The sequence below is a fragment of the Cygnus atratus genome, chromosome 19 (assembly GCF_013377495.2).
Source record: "Cygnus atratus isolate AKBS03 ecotype Queensland, Australia chromosome 19, CAtr_DNAZoo_HiC_assembly, whole genome shotgun sequence".
Classification (NCBI taxonomy): Eukaryota; Metazoa; Chordata; class Aves; order Anseriformes; family Anatidae; genus Cygnus; species Cygnus atratus.
The window spans coordinates 12104025-12124521 of record NC_066380.1 but is presented as its reverse complement, the minus strand read 5'-3'; the positions used below and the strand labels follow the sequence as shown (position 1 = coordinate 12124521).

Here is a 20497-nt window from a genome sequence, read left to right as displayed (position 1 = left end):
GGAAGCCAGTGCCCGAGAACTACATCTCCCGGCATTCCCCGGACTCCCAACATGGCCGCCCGGTAAGCGGCTTCTCGAGAACTACACCTCCCGACATGCAATGGGAAGACAACATGGCCTCCCGGAAACCCAGTGCCCAAGAACTACATTTCCCAGCACTCCCCGGAAAATTGAGCCTCACTGCATGCCGTAGGACGCCATTATTTGCTCTACATTACTCTCTCCGTTTTGTGTTTATGGAGGTTTTCCCCCCGTTTTGGGGGTTTCCCATCAGTTTTGGGTTTTAACCTCTCCATTTCAGGGTTCTTCCCCACAATTTTGGGGTTCCTTCCCCTAATTTGGGGCTTCGCAGTTTCGGGGTTCCTCCTCCATTTGGGGATTCCCCCCCAATTCCAAGCCCCCCACAATTTTGGGGTCCCCCACCATCCTTTTTTGGCCTGCCACCCTAATATAAAGGTTCTTTCCCCCAATGTTGGGCTTCTCACCACATTTTGGAGGTTCCTTAATTTGGGGCTTCGCCCCCCGAGTTCTGGGGCTTTAACCCCAATTTTGGGGGTCCCCCCCAATTTTAGAGTCCCCCACCATCCTTTTTTGGGTTTCCCCCTAATATTAGAGTTCTTCCACCGGATTTTGGGGGACCCCACAATTTGGAGGTTCCTTCCCCTAATTTGGGGCTTCGACCCCTCAATTTTGGGGGGGGAGCCACCTATTTTGGCCTTCCGCCATAATATTAGGCCTAACCCCTATCAACGCTCACCCCTAACCCTGTCTAAGGCCCCCACCTATCTAATCCTAACCCCTGAACCTAACCCTAAAAACCCTAGAAACCCTTACAGCCCTAACCCAATAAAATTTAACACACTAAACCCCTAAAGACCTATGCCTAAAATCCCTAACCCAAGAAATTAAGACTCTCAAAACCCTAACCCTGGAGACCTTAACCTGAGAAAAAAAATTAAAACCTTAAAACCCTAACCCTAAATACCTGACCACAAATAAAACCCTAAGACCCTAACCCTAAAAACCCTATCAACACTAAAGCCCAAAAAACTCTAAAGCCCTAACACACTAACCCCCAAACCCTATTACAATTCCAGCCCTAACCACCTTAAAATCCTAACCCTAAACCCTGAAAACCCTAACCCTGAAACCCAACCCTAGTGCCTTAGCCCTAAAACCTTAAAACCCTAACACCTTGTTAGAAACACTCTGTAACCAATAACATAGGCTCAGGCAAGGATCTCAATGAAGTAGCATTTTTATTCACGATTGCAACGGCAGGCATCCCACAAGCCACCGACTAGTTCCCGCCACCTACTAGGTCCCGCCGGGGGTCACCGGGGTAGGTCCTCCGGAGCGACCGGGGCTCCGCCAGGGGTCACCGGGGTGGGTCCTCCAGGGAGACCGGGGATCCGCAAGGGGGCACCGGGGTGGGTCCTCCGGGGCGCCCGGGGGTCTGCCGGGGGTAAGCGGGGTGGGTCCTTCGGGGCTCCCAGGGGCCCGCCGGGGGTCACCGGGGTGGGTCCTCCTGGGCGACCGGGGGTCCGCCCGGGGTCACCTGGGTGGGTCCTCCGGGGTGCCTACGGGTCCGCTGGGGGTCACTGGGGTGGGTCCTCCGGAGCGCCCGTGGGCCCGCCGGGGGTCACAGGGGTGGGTCCTCCGGGGTGCCCAGGGGCCCCCGGGGGTCACCGGGGTGCGTCCTCCAGGGCAACTGGGGGCCCGCCGGGGGTCACCGGGGTGGGTCCTCTGGGGCGCCCGGGGGCCCGACGGGGGTCACCTGGGGTGGATCCTCCGCGGCGACCAGGGGCCAGCCGGGGCTCACCGGGGTGGGTCCTGCCGGGTGCCCGGAGGCCCGGCGGGGATCACTGAGGTGGGTCCTCCAGGGCGCCCGTGGGTCCGCCGGGCGTCAACAGGGTGGGTCCTCCGGGGCACCCGTGGGCCCGCTGGGGATCAGCCTGGTGGGTCCTCTGGGGCAACCGGGGGCGCACCGGGGGTCACCGGGGTAGGTCCTCCGGGGCACAAAGGAGCCCCCCAGGGGTCACCGGGGTGGGTCCTCCGGGGCGACCGGGGGGCCTGCTATGGGTCACAGGGGTGAGTCCTCTGGGGCGCCCGGCGGCCTGCCGGGGGTCACCGGGGTGGGATCTCTGGGGCGCAGGGGGGTCCGCTGGGGATCACCGGGGTGGGTCCTCCGGGGTGACTGGTAGTCCGCGGGGGTCACCGGTGGGGGTACTCCGGGGCAATCGGGGGTCCGCAGGGGGTCTCCGGGGTGGGTCCTCCAGGGCGCTTGGGTGCTACCGGGGGTCACCAGGGTGGGTCTACCGGGGTGCCCGGGGGCCCACCGGGGGTCCCCGGGGTGGGTCCTCCGGAGGGCCCGGGTGTCCGCCGGGGGTCACCAGGGTGGTTCCTTCTGGGCGCGCGGGGGTCCACCGGGGGGTCATCGGGGTGCGTCCTCCGGGGAGCCCGGGTGTCCACTGGGGTTCATCAGGGTGGGTCCTCCAGGGCGCTTGGGTGCTACCGGGGGTCACCAGGGTGGGTCTACCGGGGTGCCCGGGGGCCCACCGGGGGTCCCCGGGGTGGGTCCTCCGGAGGGCCCGGGTGTCCGCCGGGGGTCACCAGGGTGGTTCCTTCTGGGCGCGCGGGGGTCCACCGGGGGGTCATCGGGGTGCGTCCTCCGGGGAGCCCGGGTGTCCACTGGGGTTCACCAGGGTGGGTCCTCCGGGGCGTCTGGGGGGCCTGCCGGGGGTCACCGGGGGGGGTCCTTCGGGGCGCCCGGGGGTCCGCCAGGGATCACCAGAGTGGGTCCTCCAGGGCGCCCGGGGGCCCGCCGGGGGTCACAGGGGTGGGTCCTCCGGGGCACCTGGGTACCCGCCAGGGGTCACCAGGGTGGGTCCTCCGGGGCGCCTGGGTGCTGCCGGGGGTCACCGGGGTGGGTCCACTGGGGTGCCCGGGGGCCCGCCGGGGGTCCCCGGGGTGGGTCCTCCGGAGTGCCCGGGTGTCCGCCAGGGGTCACCGGGGTGGGTCCTCCAGGGTGCCCGGGGGCCCGCCGGGGGTCACCGGGGTGGTTCCTCCAGCGCGCCCGGGGGCCCACAGGGGGTCACCGGGGTGGGTCCTGCGGGGAGCCCGGGTGTCCACTAGGCTTCACCGGGGTGGGTCCTCCGGGGTGACCGTGGGCCCGACGGTGGTCACCAGGTGCGTCCTCCGGGGCGACCCGAGGACCGCCCGGGGTTACCGGGGTCGGTCCTCCGCAGCGCTGTGAGGCCCACCAGGGATCACCGGGGTGGCTCCTCCGGGGCCCCCGGGGATCCTTCGGGGGTCACTGGGGTGGGTCCTCCAGGGCGCCCGGGAGCCTGCTGGGGGTCACCAGTGTGGGTCCTCCGGGGCGCCCGGGGGCCCGCCGGGGGTCAACGGAGTGGGTTCTCACGGGCGCCCTGGGGCCCGCCGGGGGTCACCGGGGTGGTTCCTCCGTGGAGCCCGGGTGTCCACTGGGGTTCACCGGGGTGGGTCCTCCGGGGCGCCGGGCAGTCCGCCGGGGGTCACCGGGGTGGGTCCTCCGGGGCGACCGGGGGCCGTCGGGGCTTACCGGGCTGGGTCCAACGGGGCGCCCGGAGTGGTTACACTGTGATTTACTTACACTGTGATTTACTTACACTGTGATTTCCACCCAATTGCTCTAAGGAGTGTGGTTGTCTGCATTTTACAAGTTTGTCTGTTAAGCTTTCTTATCGCTGCAAGCATATCTCAATACCACCTTCCTTCCCTCTAAATGATGTAACTCTGTGCAAAAACATTTTTATTCCCACAACCTTGATCCCCTTACCCGAAAATCCTTATTCCCTTTACCCTTAACAACTCTAACCACAACCCTAACCCTTCACATCAACTCCCCATCGCTAATGACACTGACTAATGATCCAAACCCCAAACTGCCCCTAACCCCAGACAGCCAACAAAGAAACAAGCACAAAGCTGAAAACTACAGAAAAGGCAAAACCCTGGATACAGGCCCCAAATCACAAACACGCGACCAAAACGCTACAGAAAACCCCAGACACAGGCCCCAAGCACTACAGCTAGGCCCCAAAAGCCTAAACATATGCCAAAAAAAGTATTAATGCAGGTGCCAAATGCTACAGACAGGCCCAAAAGCGCAGGCCCCCAGAGGAGGAGGAGGAGAACCGGCGGTGAGAGTATTTGTATCCCATATTTGCCCCAGAGGACAACCCTCGGTGACAGTATTTGAGAACTACATGTGTCCCAGTGTAGAGCTCCTGGTGACAGACTGTGGAACACCCTCCCAAGTGCCCCAGGCGACCACCCCCGGTGACAGTGTAGGCACTCCCGGATGCCTCAGTGCCCAGCCTCTGGTGACCTCTGGCGTAAAGGGGGTGCTCCGATGGAAAACTGCCTGGTGACATCCTTTGGGACACCCAGATGCCCCGGAGGACAACCTGCTGTGACACTATATCAGGCGCCTCGGAGGACACATGCCGGTGACCCCCGACGGGTCGCCCGGGCACCCCAGAGGACCCACAACAGTGACCCACAGCGGGCCCACGGGCACCGCGGAGGACCCATCCCGATGACAACCGACATGCCGCTGGGCTCCCCGGACGAACCCACCCCGGTGACCCCCCGGTGGACCCCCTGCGGCCCCGGAGGACCCACCCCGGTGACCCCCGGCGGGCCCCAGGCCTCCCCGGTGGACTGTCCCAGGTGACCCCCGACGGGCCCCTGGACGCCCTGGAGGACCCATCCCGGTGATCCCTGGCGGACCCCCGGCCACCCCGGAGGACCCACCCCGGTGACCCCAGGCAGGCCCCCAGGCGCCCCGGAGGACCGACCCCGGTGACCCCTGGCGGACCACGGGGCGCCCCGGATGATCCCCCCAGGTGACCCCCTGCAGACCCCCGGGCGCCCCGGAGACCCACCCGGGTGACCCCCGGCGGACCACTGGGAACCCCGGAGGACCCACCCGGGTGACCCCCGGTGGGCCCCAGGCCTCCCCGGTGGACAGTCCCAGGTGACCCCCGGCAGGCCCCTGGACGCCCCGGAGGACCCACCCCGGTGACCCCAGGCAGGCCCCCAGGCGCCCCGGAGGACCGACCCCGGTGACGCCTGGCGGGCCTCCGGGCCCCCGGAGGACCCACCCCGGTGACCACCGGCAGACCCCGGGTGCCTCGGAGGACCCCCTCAGGTGAACCCCGGCGGGCCCCCGGTCGCCCCGGAGGACCCCTCCCGGTCACCCTCGGCGGGCCCCCGGGTGGTCCGGAGGACCCACGCCTGTGACCCTCGGCGGGCCCCCCGGCGCCCCGGAGGACATCCCCAGGTGACTCCCGGCGGGCCCCTGGGCGCCCCAGAGGACCCACCCTGGTGACCCCCAGTGGGCCCCCAGGCGCCCCAGAGGACCCACCCCGGTGACCCCCGGCGGGAGCCCAGGCGCCCCGGAGGACCCGCCCCAGGTGACTACCGGCTGGCCCCCGGGCGCTCCGGAGGACTCTTCCAGGTGAACCCCGGCGGGCCCCCGGGCGCCCCGGAGGACCCCCCCGGGTGACCCGCGTCTGGCCCTCGGGCGTCCCGGAATAACCACCCCGGTGACCCACGGCGGGTCCCCAGGCGGCCTGGAGGACCCACCCCGGTGATCCCCGGCGGTCCCCGGGCGCCCAGGATGACCCGCCCAGGTGACCCCTGGTGGGCCACCTGGCGCCCCGGAGGACCCCCCCAGGTGAACCCCGGTGGGCCCCAGGTCGCCCCGGAGGACCCACCCCAGTGACACCCGGCCGGCCACCGGGCGCCCAGGAGGACCCACCCCGGTGATCCCCGGTGGGACCCCGGGCACTCCGGAGGACCCACTCCGGTGAACCCCGCTGGGCCCCCGGGAGCCCCGGAGGTCCTGTTTTTCAGTTATCCCCTTATTTGCATACTGACATATTTTTTTTTTTTTCTCCTGCTACCAGTTCCTACCAGACGCTGAAAGGTAAGAACACACTCAAGAGCGTGGCTCATGGTGAGTAACAAAACTTTTCAGAATTTATCAGAAATTATATGAATGTATGCGTCTTCACAAAGGACTCACCTGTACATCAGGTACAGAGTAAAGTTTAGGAAAAGGCCTGTTCAATTCCACTGTCTTCTTTTCTTCTTTTTCAGGTGCTTTAAAACAAACCCAAAAAAAGTTTTGTCAACGGCAGAAATAAAGAAAGCTGGGTACTTGTTTTCTTTGTGTGTTTATTTCCTCGTGTCCCATGAGACAGAGAGAAAGGCTACAATGTACAATCCGTGCAGCCTTTAAGCCCTCCTTATCTCCCTCACACAATCTCATGTTACAAAGTTGATATAATCTTAACAACGAAGCCTTTGATCCTCTGTCATTTTTGACAGAAACTGGCCCCCCACATTAAGACGTTGAGGCATGCTTTACAAACACATACACGTGTCAAGTTAAGCAACACATGCCAAAGAGGAAGGTGAACTTGAACTCAACACAGGGAGGACTCCATACCATAAACAGATGGCAGAAAAAAACAGAATACCAAAATTAGACTAAAAAGCCCCTCAATGAGTTAATTTTCTAGTGGGAAATACAGAACACCATCACGTAATTAATGAAAACAGACATGGTTGCATATTCTGGCCCTTCCTTGCCTTTGAACTTTGTAGCCTTAAACTGTTTTATCCTCTGCATTGAAGGAAAAAGCAAGGCAGATCCTGAGCAAACTGAACTTGCTCAATATGGGAAGCACCTCACCAGGGCAGGTATTAAAGCATCTTATTACCTGTTAGCTTTGTGTTCCCTAACCATTTCTGCCCTGCTGGGGCAGGTCCAGGTTGTGCTGGGGGAGCTGGCACATTTCCTCCACTCTGCTGCATCCGCAGAGCTTTCTCGCGCTTTATTTCTTCCAAGGTTTTAACATGCACTTCTCCTTCTGGCTTGACTTTACCTGCCAGCTCCTTCGACTGCACTTTGCTGGGCCCGGGCAGAGTGAGCACACTCGGCTTCTTGGGCTCACCCTGAATTTTTACCTTGGGATGGAATTCTCCTGCTTTTTTCTTCTCTTCTACCAAGCAATTATTCTTTTTTTCAGCCAAGGCTTCAGAGAAAGTTTTGATGTGACCTGCAGGAGCGGATCTTGCCCCTGCGCTGGGATCTTCTGTTTTACCATGCCATTCAGCCTGGGCGTTGGCTTGAGTTTCTCGTCTCTGAAGAGCTCTCTCACGATGGATTTCCTCCAGTGTTTTCACATGGATCTCTCCCTTTGGCTTAGCAGCCTTCCCTGTCATCATCAAGAAATGAGAAGCACCAACATTCAAAGAGAGTCCAACAATATTTTGTCTCCAAAATTTGTCACAGTACTAAGGAAAACTTATCCTGAGCGTTCCCAATAACGCATCTTAGGACAATATCCTAACATTCTCCTCCTCCTCTGAGCCACTTGTTGTATTTTGAAGACCAGCCCTATCCAGAGAGAGTTGCTACACAGAAATGCTAGCTTACTTTATTACTTTTTCAGACTGCATTTCAAATTCCTGCTCCTGGCAGTGGTTCTATTCTAATTGTATATGATGGTTCACAGAAGCAGCTTAAAACCTTGACAAGGCACAAGTGGAAATAAACACACACCTAGAGCCAGATTTCTGATGGTGGCTGTCAGAAGAGCTTCAGCACTCAAGCAAGAGGAATCAGTTCTTTGTTTTCATTTAAATTAATTTTTAGGGCTGTATGAAAATGGTCTAAGTTCACGGGAAGGAAGAAGGAGAAAGTATATTTAATATCCAGTTGTTACCTTTCGCAGTACTAGTCTGTTGAAAAGGTAATCCTAGTCTCTCCTTCACAGACTTGGGAACTTGAACTGCAAAACAGAAAAAGAACAAACTAGGGAGGCTGCATAAACGTCAACTTTGTGTTCACATTTGAAAACAAGACAGGAAAGGTAACTTTGAATCCCAGTGATTAAGACCTCAGCCAACATGCAAAAAGAAACATCACAGGAACAGGACAAACAGAAAGCCTAAACACAAAACCTGTGAATCAAATCCAGATGCCTGTTTAGTAGCTGTACCTCTCTTCGGTGCTTTGTCAGCATTTCCTGGAACCTCCACCTTCTTCCCCAGCCTTTCAGCACGGCTGTGCTTCACTGGAAGGGCACTTACATCAGCTTCAGACAGAGAAAACAAGGAATATTTTAAGAACATTTCTTTGCAGGAAGATTTGAGAACAGTCAACCACAAGCTTCTATTTTTCAAGCATATTTTCACAAAATTGCCTTTCAGCTGCTAAATATTTTTTTGGCCATTTCTGCAGTCAACAGATCTCCACTGCAATGCATTTTCCTCTCATACGTCAGAAATACTCTTTAATGCAGTCATATATAGAAGGCGGCACCTAAATAACAGCTCATAAAAAGTTCTTACCCACGGAGGCTTTCCGTTTTCCTTGTTTCTCAGCAAGATCTAGTCGAATCATAGGTTCCTCCCCTAAAACAAAAGTAAAATTTTTCTATTTCATAGAAACCAGTAGCCATTAGAAATATCATACTGTTAGCCCATGTCCAAAAAAACCCAGTAAGACACTGTTTTGACAGCTAAACCACACAAACTCATATTTCAACTATAATTAACTTAGAAAAAGTATTAACAGTCTCAGTGTTTGCTTCAAATTCCAGCTGAGATAGTAGAGAATGAATCTGAGTCTGCTTGACAGCTATACCTTGTGCAGAACAAAACCGCATAAGCAAGCAGAGTATTATTAGGTACAAATGCTGAGAAATGTTCCTTTCTAAGGTGAATGTCTATGAGTAAAAGTACTTCTTCACTTCTTTCCCCTTAAAAGGAATTTGCACAACTCTAAACAACATAATTTATACACAGACTCCTATCACACTACTGTCCACACCTGTCACTGTCAGCCTCTTTAAAGCTTCAGAAATTGCTTCTTACATAGCACTGTCTTCTATAGCTCTTTCTTCTTGTTACTCTCCTGTTTTTCAGTTATCCCCCTATTTGCATACTGACACATTTTTTTCTTTCTCCTGCTACTGCACTTAACCTGAGCACCAAATCTTTCCAGTACAACCAGGGACTTTCAGCATAAAAGCATGTTTTGAACAGAAGAAGGCAGCACCAGCACGCTAACATTGGTGAATTGTCTTCATTCTTGCTTAACCTTCCAGTTTAGGAGTAATGAAATCAAAACAAAAGCATTAATTACTACCTTCCTCTGTAGACAGTGTCACAGTTCTCACCACTGACCGGGCATTTTCCTTTTCCGGAGCAGGAAAAATCATACAATCGACGGGAGGAAGAGAAGATCTTGAAGGACCTTCTGTTCAGAGCACGCAAAACATAAGGGAGTTTACCAAACATAAAAAGCTATCACAAAGAACAAAAAACTTTAATTATTCATTACTGTCAAACATACAGTGACCAGAGCATGTAAATAAGAGAGGTGACTAATTTGCCTCTGGTTGCCCTTGGAATTCCCATCTAGAATACCAGCTGGCTGAGAATCAGGTTGCTTGATGCCCCCAGCTAAAAATGGAAGTCTATCCCTCAAGCAGCTCCCAGCCACCATCACCTGCCATTCTGAAGCCAATAAAATTTCACTTCTTTGGCAAATAGTTGTATTCACCAAAGCATAGCCAGCTACCCGGTATTACTGGAAGAATTTTTTAAAAAAAAAAAAAGAACTTCAAACAGGATGAAGGTGAACAGGGTAAGAAAGTAGGGAATATTAACTCACCACCGTGTCTCTTAGTTTTTTCCTTCATTTTCTGTGATTTGATTTCTTCAAGTGTTTTTATTCCAAAATTCAGACTGTCCTCTGAAAATAGAAAACAGTTAATGACACTAAGGCTTAGAGGCGCTCACTGAGGACCACAGATCCTCAGGCTTCTTAGTGCTCAGGAACTTTCAGAAGTATTTAGAATAAACCTTGTCAACACTCCTCACAAGTGAAAGAACCATAGAATCAGTGGCATTTTGCCCCTCCTTTCACCCTTCAGGGTAAAAATTGTAGTTTTAATTTTAATCCATTTACACGATATTAGATCCCTCTATCGTTAGATATGGCTTTCAACAGTGGTTGCAAGGCTGCATGTGCAGCCATTTAAACTCCATGCTGTGGCCCTGTTTTGTTCTCCAAAAGTAAAGAAAAGGAGTTCACCTTTCTGACCCAATGGGCACATGATGGTATTAGGTAGAAATGAGATCATGGAAATAACCGAGTCCATTCAGCACCCCTACATTCTGTTGTGTTTTTACGCCACACTGCTTTCGAGTTAATTGTCAAGTTCTCCTTCCAATTTATCCTAGTACAGGTGCTGGAATACCTTGTTTAGCAGTAGCAGCACTGGCTTTCCGAGTGGAAATCATCCGTAATCCATTTTGGCCTTCCTCAGCTGGTTGCTGGACGGGAGTTTTAGTTTCTTCTCCTTCCTCAGAAAGCTGGTCTGAAGGGGAAAAATCTATTCAGTTATGCATAGACCAGATTGTTCATGATTATGTAGCTCATGCAATGACACTTCAGTCCACGGTCCATATAAAAAAGCTTTTTTTTTTTTTTTTAATACAGCTACACTGACCTGATGAACTCGTAAGTAGACTACACTAGGACAAAACATCTAGGACTCTAGATTCTCTGCAGCTTTAACTACTACACAGCATATTACTCTTCAGAGAGACAGAAAAAAAAGGAATTTCCTTCCTAGTTTCACATAGAGCTTTACACAGCAGACCAGCTAAAGCCAGGAGTGGTTCTAAGCTTTCCTCCAACATTTCAGGTTCTGTCCACTGACTGCCAGACAAAGCCATCAGTGACCTGACCAGACTGCCTGCCGTATCGCTAGTCAGACCTCAGGTCATCTGTGATTTATACACTCATTTACAGCACAAATTTCTTCCAAGAACCAAAGATTTACACAATCATTTACAGCACAAATTCCTTCCAAGAACCAAAACATGCTCACCATCATCATCTTCATCATCATCTGCAGCATTGATTACAACTGGAGGGTGTGTAGGGCTTGGGACGTTTTCAGAGTTTCCCACTTTCATCACCCCCCTTAGCTATGGGGAGGGATTGGACTGGACAGAAAGTTTGTTTTGCTGCAGTGACATCTGAGCCACTTTCAAATCATCGTCCGCGGACTCAGGCGGACTTGGCAGTGTAGCTAGAGGAAGAGGAGGATCATCAGTAATATGGCAGTTTAAAACTTTGACCACAATGCACAAAGATGGTAGGTAAGGCAGATAACCTGCACAGACAATGAATTCAGCATCTCCTTTTGCCCATCCCGTCACTGTTTACACCGTGAACAATGACTTCCCTTCAAACAACAACACATCTCCCTACCACCCAGCAGAAGATGAAACAACAGAAAGCAAACTGCAAGGCAAATATCACACAAAGCAGAGAGAAGCTGAGCATGAAAGCAGAAAACAAATACCAGCAGTACACCAGCAGTACACTCGGTTTAGCTGACCACCTATGACTGCAGACCTTTTCCTGCACTCACAAATGAACGGTTACCTGATGTCTCGTACAGTATTGGCACCCACTAAGTAATATTCAAAATTAATTCTTCAGTACTTAAAGAAAAAGGACCTAAACTCACTCTTGCTTGGTGGTAAGAAGACTCCATCGATGTAACGTCCCTTTGTGTGATGAAAAGCACAGTTGGCTTTCTGACAGCCTACTGGCTGGTTCTCCCAGTAGCAGGGAATCTCACTGCTCTTTTTCTGAAGACAGAAAGAAAGACAAGCTCGTGATAACATGCACCTAAGGTTTGCAAAGAGATGCACAGTTCCAGATCATGACAGCGATAGGGCTGTCACAATACAGTGCTGAAACATCATTCCAAAGGTCAGTTTATCACTTAAGTATAGTATTTCCGGACATATTCACAAAGTTTGCATAAGCTGTAACCACTATGCACGTTTAGCTTTGTCATCATTCAGTTTGAGAAGACAGGCACTCTCAGACATCAGTTTAGGGTGTGTTAAACTAATACACCTAGGATTATACTAGGATTATTCAGAGGGAAAAAGAACGTCTTAAATTGCCTAGGTTAACTCTATCTAGAACTACTTCTTGGAGACTTCGTTCTTCTGCACCTTTAACTTGCCCCACTGCTTCCTACCCCACGCAGCTACAACAGCATTATCTGAAGGGACTCCGGGACACAAGAGACCTGATAGATCATTCTCAAGCCTGCTCTCAGGAGGCTAGTACAGCCTGTTTATTACTCCCCTGCTCCAGCAGGTTTTAGCAGTCTATTTCACAGTTATTCTGCATCTGTTGAGAAAATACTGTTGGCATCTAACAAAAGAAAATCTTGCTAAGACATACCTAAGGCATTGATTTTATTTCCCTCTCCTTCCTCCCACCCCCTCTCCTGGTAACAGAAAACAGTGTAATTTCAAAGCAAATGAATCTATCCTGCAAAAGCACAATCAGCACACCTACAGCACTGAAAAATGGTTTTGTTGATTTATTTTGAGAATGCATCTTTAGGCACTCACATCAATTTCCATGTGTCTGAATTGGCAGACATTCCTGAAACAACAACTCTCCTGCCACAGCGTGCAGACCGTCTCGTTCCCCAGAGCAGCTCCGCAGTGGCGGAAGGAACAGTTGTCTCCCTGTAACCAAAAGGAAACCAACAAGGAAAATATAGTACAGCCTCAAAATGTCCATGCTACTGCCTCAGGTTGCTACAATTGAATTCAGAATCTATCTGGTTATCAAGTCAACCAAAGACCAGTGTGCCTCCTCCTCCTACTCTACCCCTTCCTGAAAAAAATGGAAAAAAAAAAAAAAGCAAAGCAAAGCAAAAGAAACCCAGCCATACCTTGGTACAGGTAGAATAGAAATAGAAGTAGCAATCGTCTCCTTGTTTAGACATGCCGACAAGTTCTGATAACAAGCTCGGGTTCTCTCCACAGGGACTTCCTCTGCTCTTGGAGAGAGCTGTCTTCACCCTTGCTTGGGCTGAAAGTCTTCTACTGGCTTGTGATCAGTGAAATCTTCTTTTTAAAAGTAACCCTAAAGAAAGTACCAACAAGTGAAAAATAATGAGTAACAAGCATTTTTCCAGCTTTCTTCTGTTCATCAAATTAGTCTCTTGAGGAGAGCAATGCCTTGAAATCAGCTGTTACGTGAACTAACACAATATTAAATTAAAGTTCTGTAAAGCTGCCAGGAGCTTTGTCAGCAAGTGTTCTCTTCCACGTCCTCAATAATATGACTTGGAGCACATCTGGAAGCCTGAAAATGGAGTCACTTCTTAAAAAACCACCTGATCATACATGCAAGTCAATGATCAACTATGGCTACGAATAACTTCTACAGAACGCAGTATGACGCGTTAATAGCATGTTCCAGTCACTGTGGGTCTTCGAGTTCACCTACCTGGACAACCTCAGCAAAGTTATCGATCTTCAAAGACTTCCAGGTAACTTCTCCTGTAGGCCGAACCAACACTGAATCCGTGAATTAATAATAAAGGGGTAGGAAGAATTTTCCTCCTCACTTTGCCAAGGGAACTCCTCATCCACAATTCAAACATAGGATGTGCTTTTAAACAGCTTATAACTAATGGAGGAAGCAAGTCCATTTGAATACTCTCTCAGACTGGAGACAGCCAGGGCTAGTTAGCTCTTCAAAAAATAAAAAAAAATAAAAAAATAAAAGCACAAAACAAAACAAAAACAAAAAAAAAAACAGTGCATTTAGAGATGAACTTGTGATTCAAAGTGGCTGCAAAAATGAGGATCCATCTTCCACAGCCGGACAACTTAACTGTTTTTTTTTTAATTTAAAATTTAGTATGTTCCAATCTGTGGTCTTCAAGATTTCTTCACCTATTAAGAAAACACAAAAACCTTTCCCCGTCTTTATTACCTGTACAGCAAAAAACACACCAGTGCATATAAATACACAAATGTGCATATGCATACACACGTGTTTAGACACACACGAGGAGTGAGTGATGGAAAGTTAGCGAGAGCGACAGTGGAAATCAGAATTTTTGCCTTTTTGACACAGAGAGCGTGTACAAACTCTCTCATTTTGAGGGAACTAGAAAAAAATGGAGGATCTGGAGGATCTACAAAATATTTTGATGAGTATGCCTTCGAGGCCAATGCTTTATAACATGAGTGATCTGGGGGCCAGCACACAAATATGCATACAGGATAAACATATCTATACACACACGCGTGCACAGTATATGTTGTATGATATCCATATCGAGAACAACTCGTAGCCCTGATCAGACACGTAGAGTTGCAATCAATTAACAGCAGAAAGACAGCAGATCAAGGATACAGCAAGCTTGGAGAGGCAGGGGAATGCTCACTTTGCCAGTGGCATGGCTGCATGATACCAAGAATTTTGAACTAGTTTGATTTTTTGGAAGCAATTTGTTTTCTTTCTGCGCTGTAGCAAATACCACAGGTTTGCCATCACGTGCTGTTCCCTAATCCATATATCCATCACCATCCATTGCTGCAAGATCATGAAACATTAGAAAAGATGACTTAGGTCCAATTTAACAGCCAATGATTTTTCAATGACCAGAGCTGCAACAGATTTTATTTAGCCACAAGCAGGTTTTTTTTTCTGATGTGAAGTCAGATATTTTGATTTTTTTTTTTAAGACACTAAATGTCATAAAACCTGCAACCAGACCAGATAAAGTTCAAATTAGAGTGATTCTGAATCCCTTCATTTAAATGCTGCACATTTCTGTGCAAATTATTTCTGACTCTTCTGGACAAAAGTGGATGAAATAGTTCTTACAAATTAATAATAAAAGGTTGGAACCTTTTACTCACACAAACACTAGTGAATTTTCCAGGAAATATTTTTTTGGCAGGGAATTTCCCCAAATCTAAAATAAAGAGAGGAAAAGTTGGGTTCTCATAATAGTTATTGGTTTTGACTGCTTGACAAAGGGAATAAAAACAGTAGTTAAGTGCAAGGTTTCCTCCTCTTCTTTAGTATTGATAGGAATCGTCACTTCTGACCTTTAGCACCTTCAGAAACACACTTAGTGCCATGCAGGTTCCTCTGCATCTACTTCTAAAAATTACTGGTGCTCCTTAGCATGGAAGTTTGACTTGAAATATTTTCCAGATTTAGCTCTTTTGGATGCCCAAGGAGCTCACCATTTTGCTTGTTGCCTTCCATTTTCCTGAACAGACCCAGAACGCTGTTCAGGATATGAATGGATCTGGTCTAAGGAACGGGAAGAAAGCAAAAATCTCAAAAGCTTTTTTTTTTTAAACTGACATCTGCTAACATGGCAATCCAAGTGCTGAACAGAAACCAACTGAACTAGCCCCTGAAAGCCTGAATAAAAATGAGTAACTCTGGTGCACTCAGCAGGTCTGTAATAGAAGTTGGTAAGATTTTTAGATTTCTTTTTTCTCCAGGGTGCTAGTAAAGTTTTTGCGTTATGCAATTTTGAATTCTTTTTGTACAAAAGAATCACAGATGCACTACAGTCACGGTAGCTGGGGGTCTGGAAATACATGCCAACAAGTGTCATAAACTTTGCCTTTGCTGAAGGAAGATAAATAGCACAAAGAAAATCTGTCTAGTTTGTTTTACAGGCTTGTCTTTCTCAGTATGGAACAAACTGACCTCCCTGGTCTAACTTTCCAGTTGGTTATTCTGCCTTTGTCCTGGAGTGAAGAGCAAGAAGGGAGCAAAATATTTTTGCACTCCAAAAAATGCATTAGAGAAGGATTATCACACCTACCTAAGGGTACTTTCTTGTTTATAAAGCACAAAGTATTTCTCTTGGACTGTCTCTGTTGCTGGCCTGTTTTTTGCCTTCCGTTTATAATAAAGATATTAAAGATGCTTAGCCCGTTTTGTGTTTTATTTTTAGAACAGTGTAAGCGGACAGTCGGATGACAAGCAGGAAAGAACACCATAAACTCCTTGTTCTGACCCTGCTTTTTAATCACCCAGCATCACCCTGGCTGCAAAACAGTCTCCACTGATTTACCTGCTTGTTAAAGCACCCCACAGGCTGAAAGTGTTGTGTGCTAGGTGTCAAATTATATTTAACGGTGCATAGGTAAACCATTCATCTTCCCATGGTCGAAGCACAGAACAGCCTCCTGCTAACACAGCTCATCCTTGCTGCTATGAGAAACCTCATCACCTGTAGGAAAACCTAAAGCTAAGAATTCCAAAGCAAAAGCAGAAAATACACGTTTTGTACTCTTTATATATGAGTGAATTCTAGCTGTTCAATGCTGCCTACATCTGCACTGAGAGCGCATTCTGAGGCTGGAGAGAAGGACACTCAATACCCACTGACAGCAGGAGAGCAAAGATGCCAGCCAAGAAGGCAAAGGTTAAAGCTGAACGCTGCCTCAGCCTTCTCCACCAGCGAGTTGGGGGTCACCTTTCACCGTGATCTCTGAGACTCAGAGCCACGAGTTACCACAGCCGCAAGGTACAGCTGCTCCTTGCTGGCCCAAGCAACTCAATTTGAAGACGTGCCACTTCAGGGACCTGGATTGCGACAATCTCAAGATCAAATCAATCTGTTCCTGAAAGCGTAGATTGTCCTGGTGTTTCTGTAGCTTTCAAAGAACAATCCTGAACTGAGGCACTCATCTGATCAGACAGTGCTTCAGCACAGATTTGTCTTTAGCTTGACACATCGATATGAAGAGGAAGCAATTCTTCAAAGCAACCTCTCAAGCAGGGATCTAATAAGGCAGCCAAGACGATGTGCTCACATCTGAGCACGCCACTCTGCAGAGAATCAGTTTCAAGCCTAAGCTGTTTCACCCATCTCCCAGTCCCAGAGTGACAGCAACACCTTTACTCTGAAAGTCTGTGTTCTGCAAAGCCAGGAGGTGACCAATGTCTCGACTGAGCAGTCTCCCCCAGCCAGGAATGTCACAACCATGAGACACCTGGGACCACTGGAACGAGCTGCGAATAGCCCCGTTCTCCCTCCCAGGAAGAGCTGCTCCATCTTCTGCTGTTCTAAAGAGCCCTTAACATATAAAAGGAAGAGAGAGGTCCACAGAGCGGCTATTTCCTGCTTCCAGAGATCCTGTGCAAGACGGTTCTTGTGCTGCAGTTCCTGAAGAATTTAATGTGCATTAGCAGAACAAGAAAGTAAAGCTCTTAAGCAATTGCTAACCTGTTCTCAGTGCTCACAAGTCCCAAATCACTAATTTTACAATATATATAAACCATGGCAGCTGGCACCTAGCACTGCACACATTGGCAGTGTCGTCAGGAGCTAGATATCCAATGGGCATCACTGTTAATTAGCCTGTGGCAGGTTCAGGGTCCACGTATCAATGGTTGTGTGTGTTTTTCTTCACTTTCTCCAAACCTGTGAAAAAAATTTCTTATACAGCACTGTACAGTCACACGTTATAGATGGGAACCAACTGCATACTGCCAGTCTGTATCAACTTCCAATAAGACAGTGTTGGAAAAAGGTGCCTTCAGTGGTCAGTAGCACAATAGCTCTGGTGATGTGTTATTTAAGTGCACTCTTACATCTGAGTTTCTTCGTAGCAGTATGTAGTTGAGAGTGTCCGAGTTTCCCAGGTAAGATTTATGTTTTCTCCTACCAAGCACCAGCTCAGTATACAATGCTGTGTTATAACACCCAAGCATGTAGATGTTAAACCATAACTGCTTTTAAACCTACTTGTTGGTAAGAAAAGAGCTCAGTACACCACCTTCACAGGGCAAAAATTCACATGGAAGAGCAGAAAAACCCAGAAGTGCTTCCTGAACTTCACATTACCAACAGCACCATCGGATTTAGATCCTGGCCTGGCATCCAGGATGCACGGTCTGCAAGCACTGCTGCAATGTGGAAGTGCCAAGGCAGGTTTTTGGCCTGCCCTGACTAAAACACTGCTGTGGTTTAGCCCGGCTGGCAGCCAAACACCACACAGCCGTTCGCTCACCCTCCCCGCTCCCTCTCTGGGATGGGGGAGAGAAACGGGAAAGTGAAGCCTGTGAGTTGAAATAAAGACAGTTTATTAAGACAGGAAAAATAATAACAATAATAATAATAATAATAATAATAATGTGTAGGGAATAAGTGATGCACAATGCAATTGCTCACCACCCGTTGACCGATGCCCAGCCTATCCCCGAGCAGCTGCCCACCCCCCACCCCGGCTAGCCACCCCTATATATTGTTCAGCATGACGTCAGATGGTATGGAATACCCCTTTGGCCAGTTTGGGTCAGCTGTCCTGGGTCTGTCCCCTCCCAGCTCCTGCTGCATCCCTAGCCTGCTTGCTAGCAGGACAGAGCGAGAAGCTGAAAAGTCCTTGGCTTGGTGTAAGCACTGCTCTACAACAATTAAAACATCAGCATGTTATCAGCGCTCTTCTCATCCTAATCCAAAACATAGCACCCTGCCAGCTACTAGGAGGAAAATTAACTCTGTCCTAACTGAAACCAGGACAGATATCCACCCCTTATTCCATACCATTTATGTCATGCTCAGGTTACACTCTTTCCAATACCTTCTAATTAATCACCATTTTCATCTATGATATGTAACAATCATGGTAGTGATGACATACAGTATTATATGATAATTAACATACTACAATTCAACTCATGGGATATTCTCACCCAGTATTAGGTCCCCTTGAGGTACACACCGGACCTCCCCATTCTTTTGCATTACCCACCAAGTGCATCCAGGTCCCTGAGCAAAAGCAATCCCACGAATGGGTTTGCCTTTTCCTGAGGCAGGAGTAGCCCAGACTGTCTTACCCAACATGTTTCTTACGTGCACTACAGGAACTTTATCCCCTTCTACAGTGAGGAACAGGTTTGATTGGGCAGGTCCAGCTCGGTTGGCAGATCCTCTAGTATTGACTAACCAGGTGGCCTTTGCCAAATGTGTATCCCAATTTTTGAATGTCCCAGCACCCATTGCTTTCAGTGTAGTCTTTAACAGTCCATTGTATCGTTCAACTTTCCCGGAGGCTGGTGCATGATAGGGGATGTGATACACCCACTCAATACCATGTTCTTTGGCCCAAGTGTCCATAAGGTTGTTTTGGAAATGAGTCCCATTGTCTGACTCAATTCTTTCTGGGGTGCCATGTCGCCATAGGACTTGCTTTTCAAGGCCCAGGATAGTGTTCCGGGCGGTGGCATGGGGCACAGGATATGTTTCCAGCCATCCAGTGGTTGCTTCCACCATTGTAAGTACGTGGCGCTTGCCGTTGCGGGTTTGGGGGAGTGTGATGTAATCAATCTGCCAGGCCTCTCCATATTTGTATTTCAGCCATCGTCCTCCATACCAAAGAGGCTTTGACCGTTTGGCTTGCTTAATTGCAGCACATGTTTCACAATCATGAATAACCTGTGCTATAGTGTCCATGGTCAGGTCCACCCCTCGATCACGAGCCCATCTGTATGTTGCATCTCTACCTTGATGGCCTGAGGTGTCATGGGCCCATCGGGCTATAAATAATTCACCTTTACGTTGCCAGTCCAGGTCCACCTGAGCCACTTCAATCTTAGCAGCCTGATCCACCTGCTGGTTGTTTTGATGTTCTTCAGTAGCCCGATTCTTGGGCACATGAGCATCTACATGGCGTACCTTTACAACCAGGTTCTCTAACCGGGCAGCAATATCTTGCCACAATGCAGCAGCCCAGATGGGTTTGCCCCTGCGTTCCCAGTTGTTCTGCTTCCATTGCTGTAACCACCCCCACAGGGCATTTGCTACCATCCATGAATCAGTATAGAGATAGAGAACTGGCCACTTTTCTCGTTCAGCAATAGCTAAGGCCAGCTGAATGGCTTTCACTTCTGCAAACTGACTCGATTCACCTTCTCCCTCAGCAGCTTCTGCAACTCGTCGTGTAGGACTCCATACAGCAGCTTTCCATCTCCGATGCTTTCCCACAATACGACAGGACCCATCAGTGAACAGGGCATATTTCTTCTCATTTTCTGGTAGCTTGTTGTACAGTGGGGCTTCTTCAGCACAGACCACCTCCTCCTCTGATGATATCCCAAAGTACTTGCCTTCTGGCCAGTCCATAATCACTTCCAAGATTCCTGGGCGACTGGGGTTTCCTATTCGAGCCTGCTGAGTAATCAGTGCAACCCACTTGCTCCGTGTAGCATCAGTTGCATGATGTGTAGAGGGGACCCTTCCTTTGAACATCCAACCCAGTACCGGCAGTCGGGGTGCCAGGAGGAGCTGCGCTTCAGTACCGACCACTTCCAAAGCAGATCGAACTCCTTCATATGTTGCCAATATCTCCTTTTCGGTTGGAGTATAGCGGGCCTCAGATCCTCTGTATCCCCGACTCCAAAACCCCAGGGGCCGACCTCGAGTTTCCCCAGGTTCTTTCTGCCAGAGGCTCCAGGTGGGACCATTCTCCCCGGCTGCGGTGTAGAGCACATTCTTTACATCTGGTCCTGTTCAGACTGGCCCAAGGGCTACTGCATGAACTATTTCCTGCT

The 20497-nt window shown here is 49.9% G+C and overlaps 1 protein-coding gene and 1 pseudogene across 1 annotated transcript in view; one reads left to right on the top strand and one right to left on the bottom strand.

Annotated features, from left to right (window-relative positions):
• Positions 1–6773: 6773 nt before the first annotated feature.
• On the bottom strand, positions 6774–12899 carry LOC118260714 (zinc finger CCCH domain-containing protein 11A-like; annotated as a pseudogene).
• A 470-nt stretch (positions 12900–13369) lies between these two features.
• The window catches only part of LOC118260727 (ficolin-1-like), a 33618-nt gene continuing 26490 nt past the window's right edge, over positions 13370–20497 (top strand). The window contains 1 exon segment of the mRNA XM_050714666.1: positions 13370–13448. Within this exon segment, the coding sequence (XP_050570623.1) occupies positions 13370–13448 (79 nt within the window).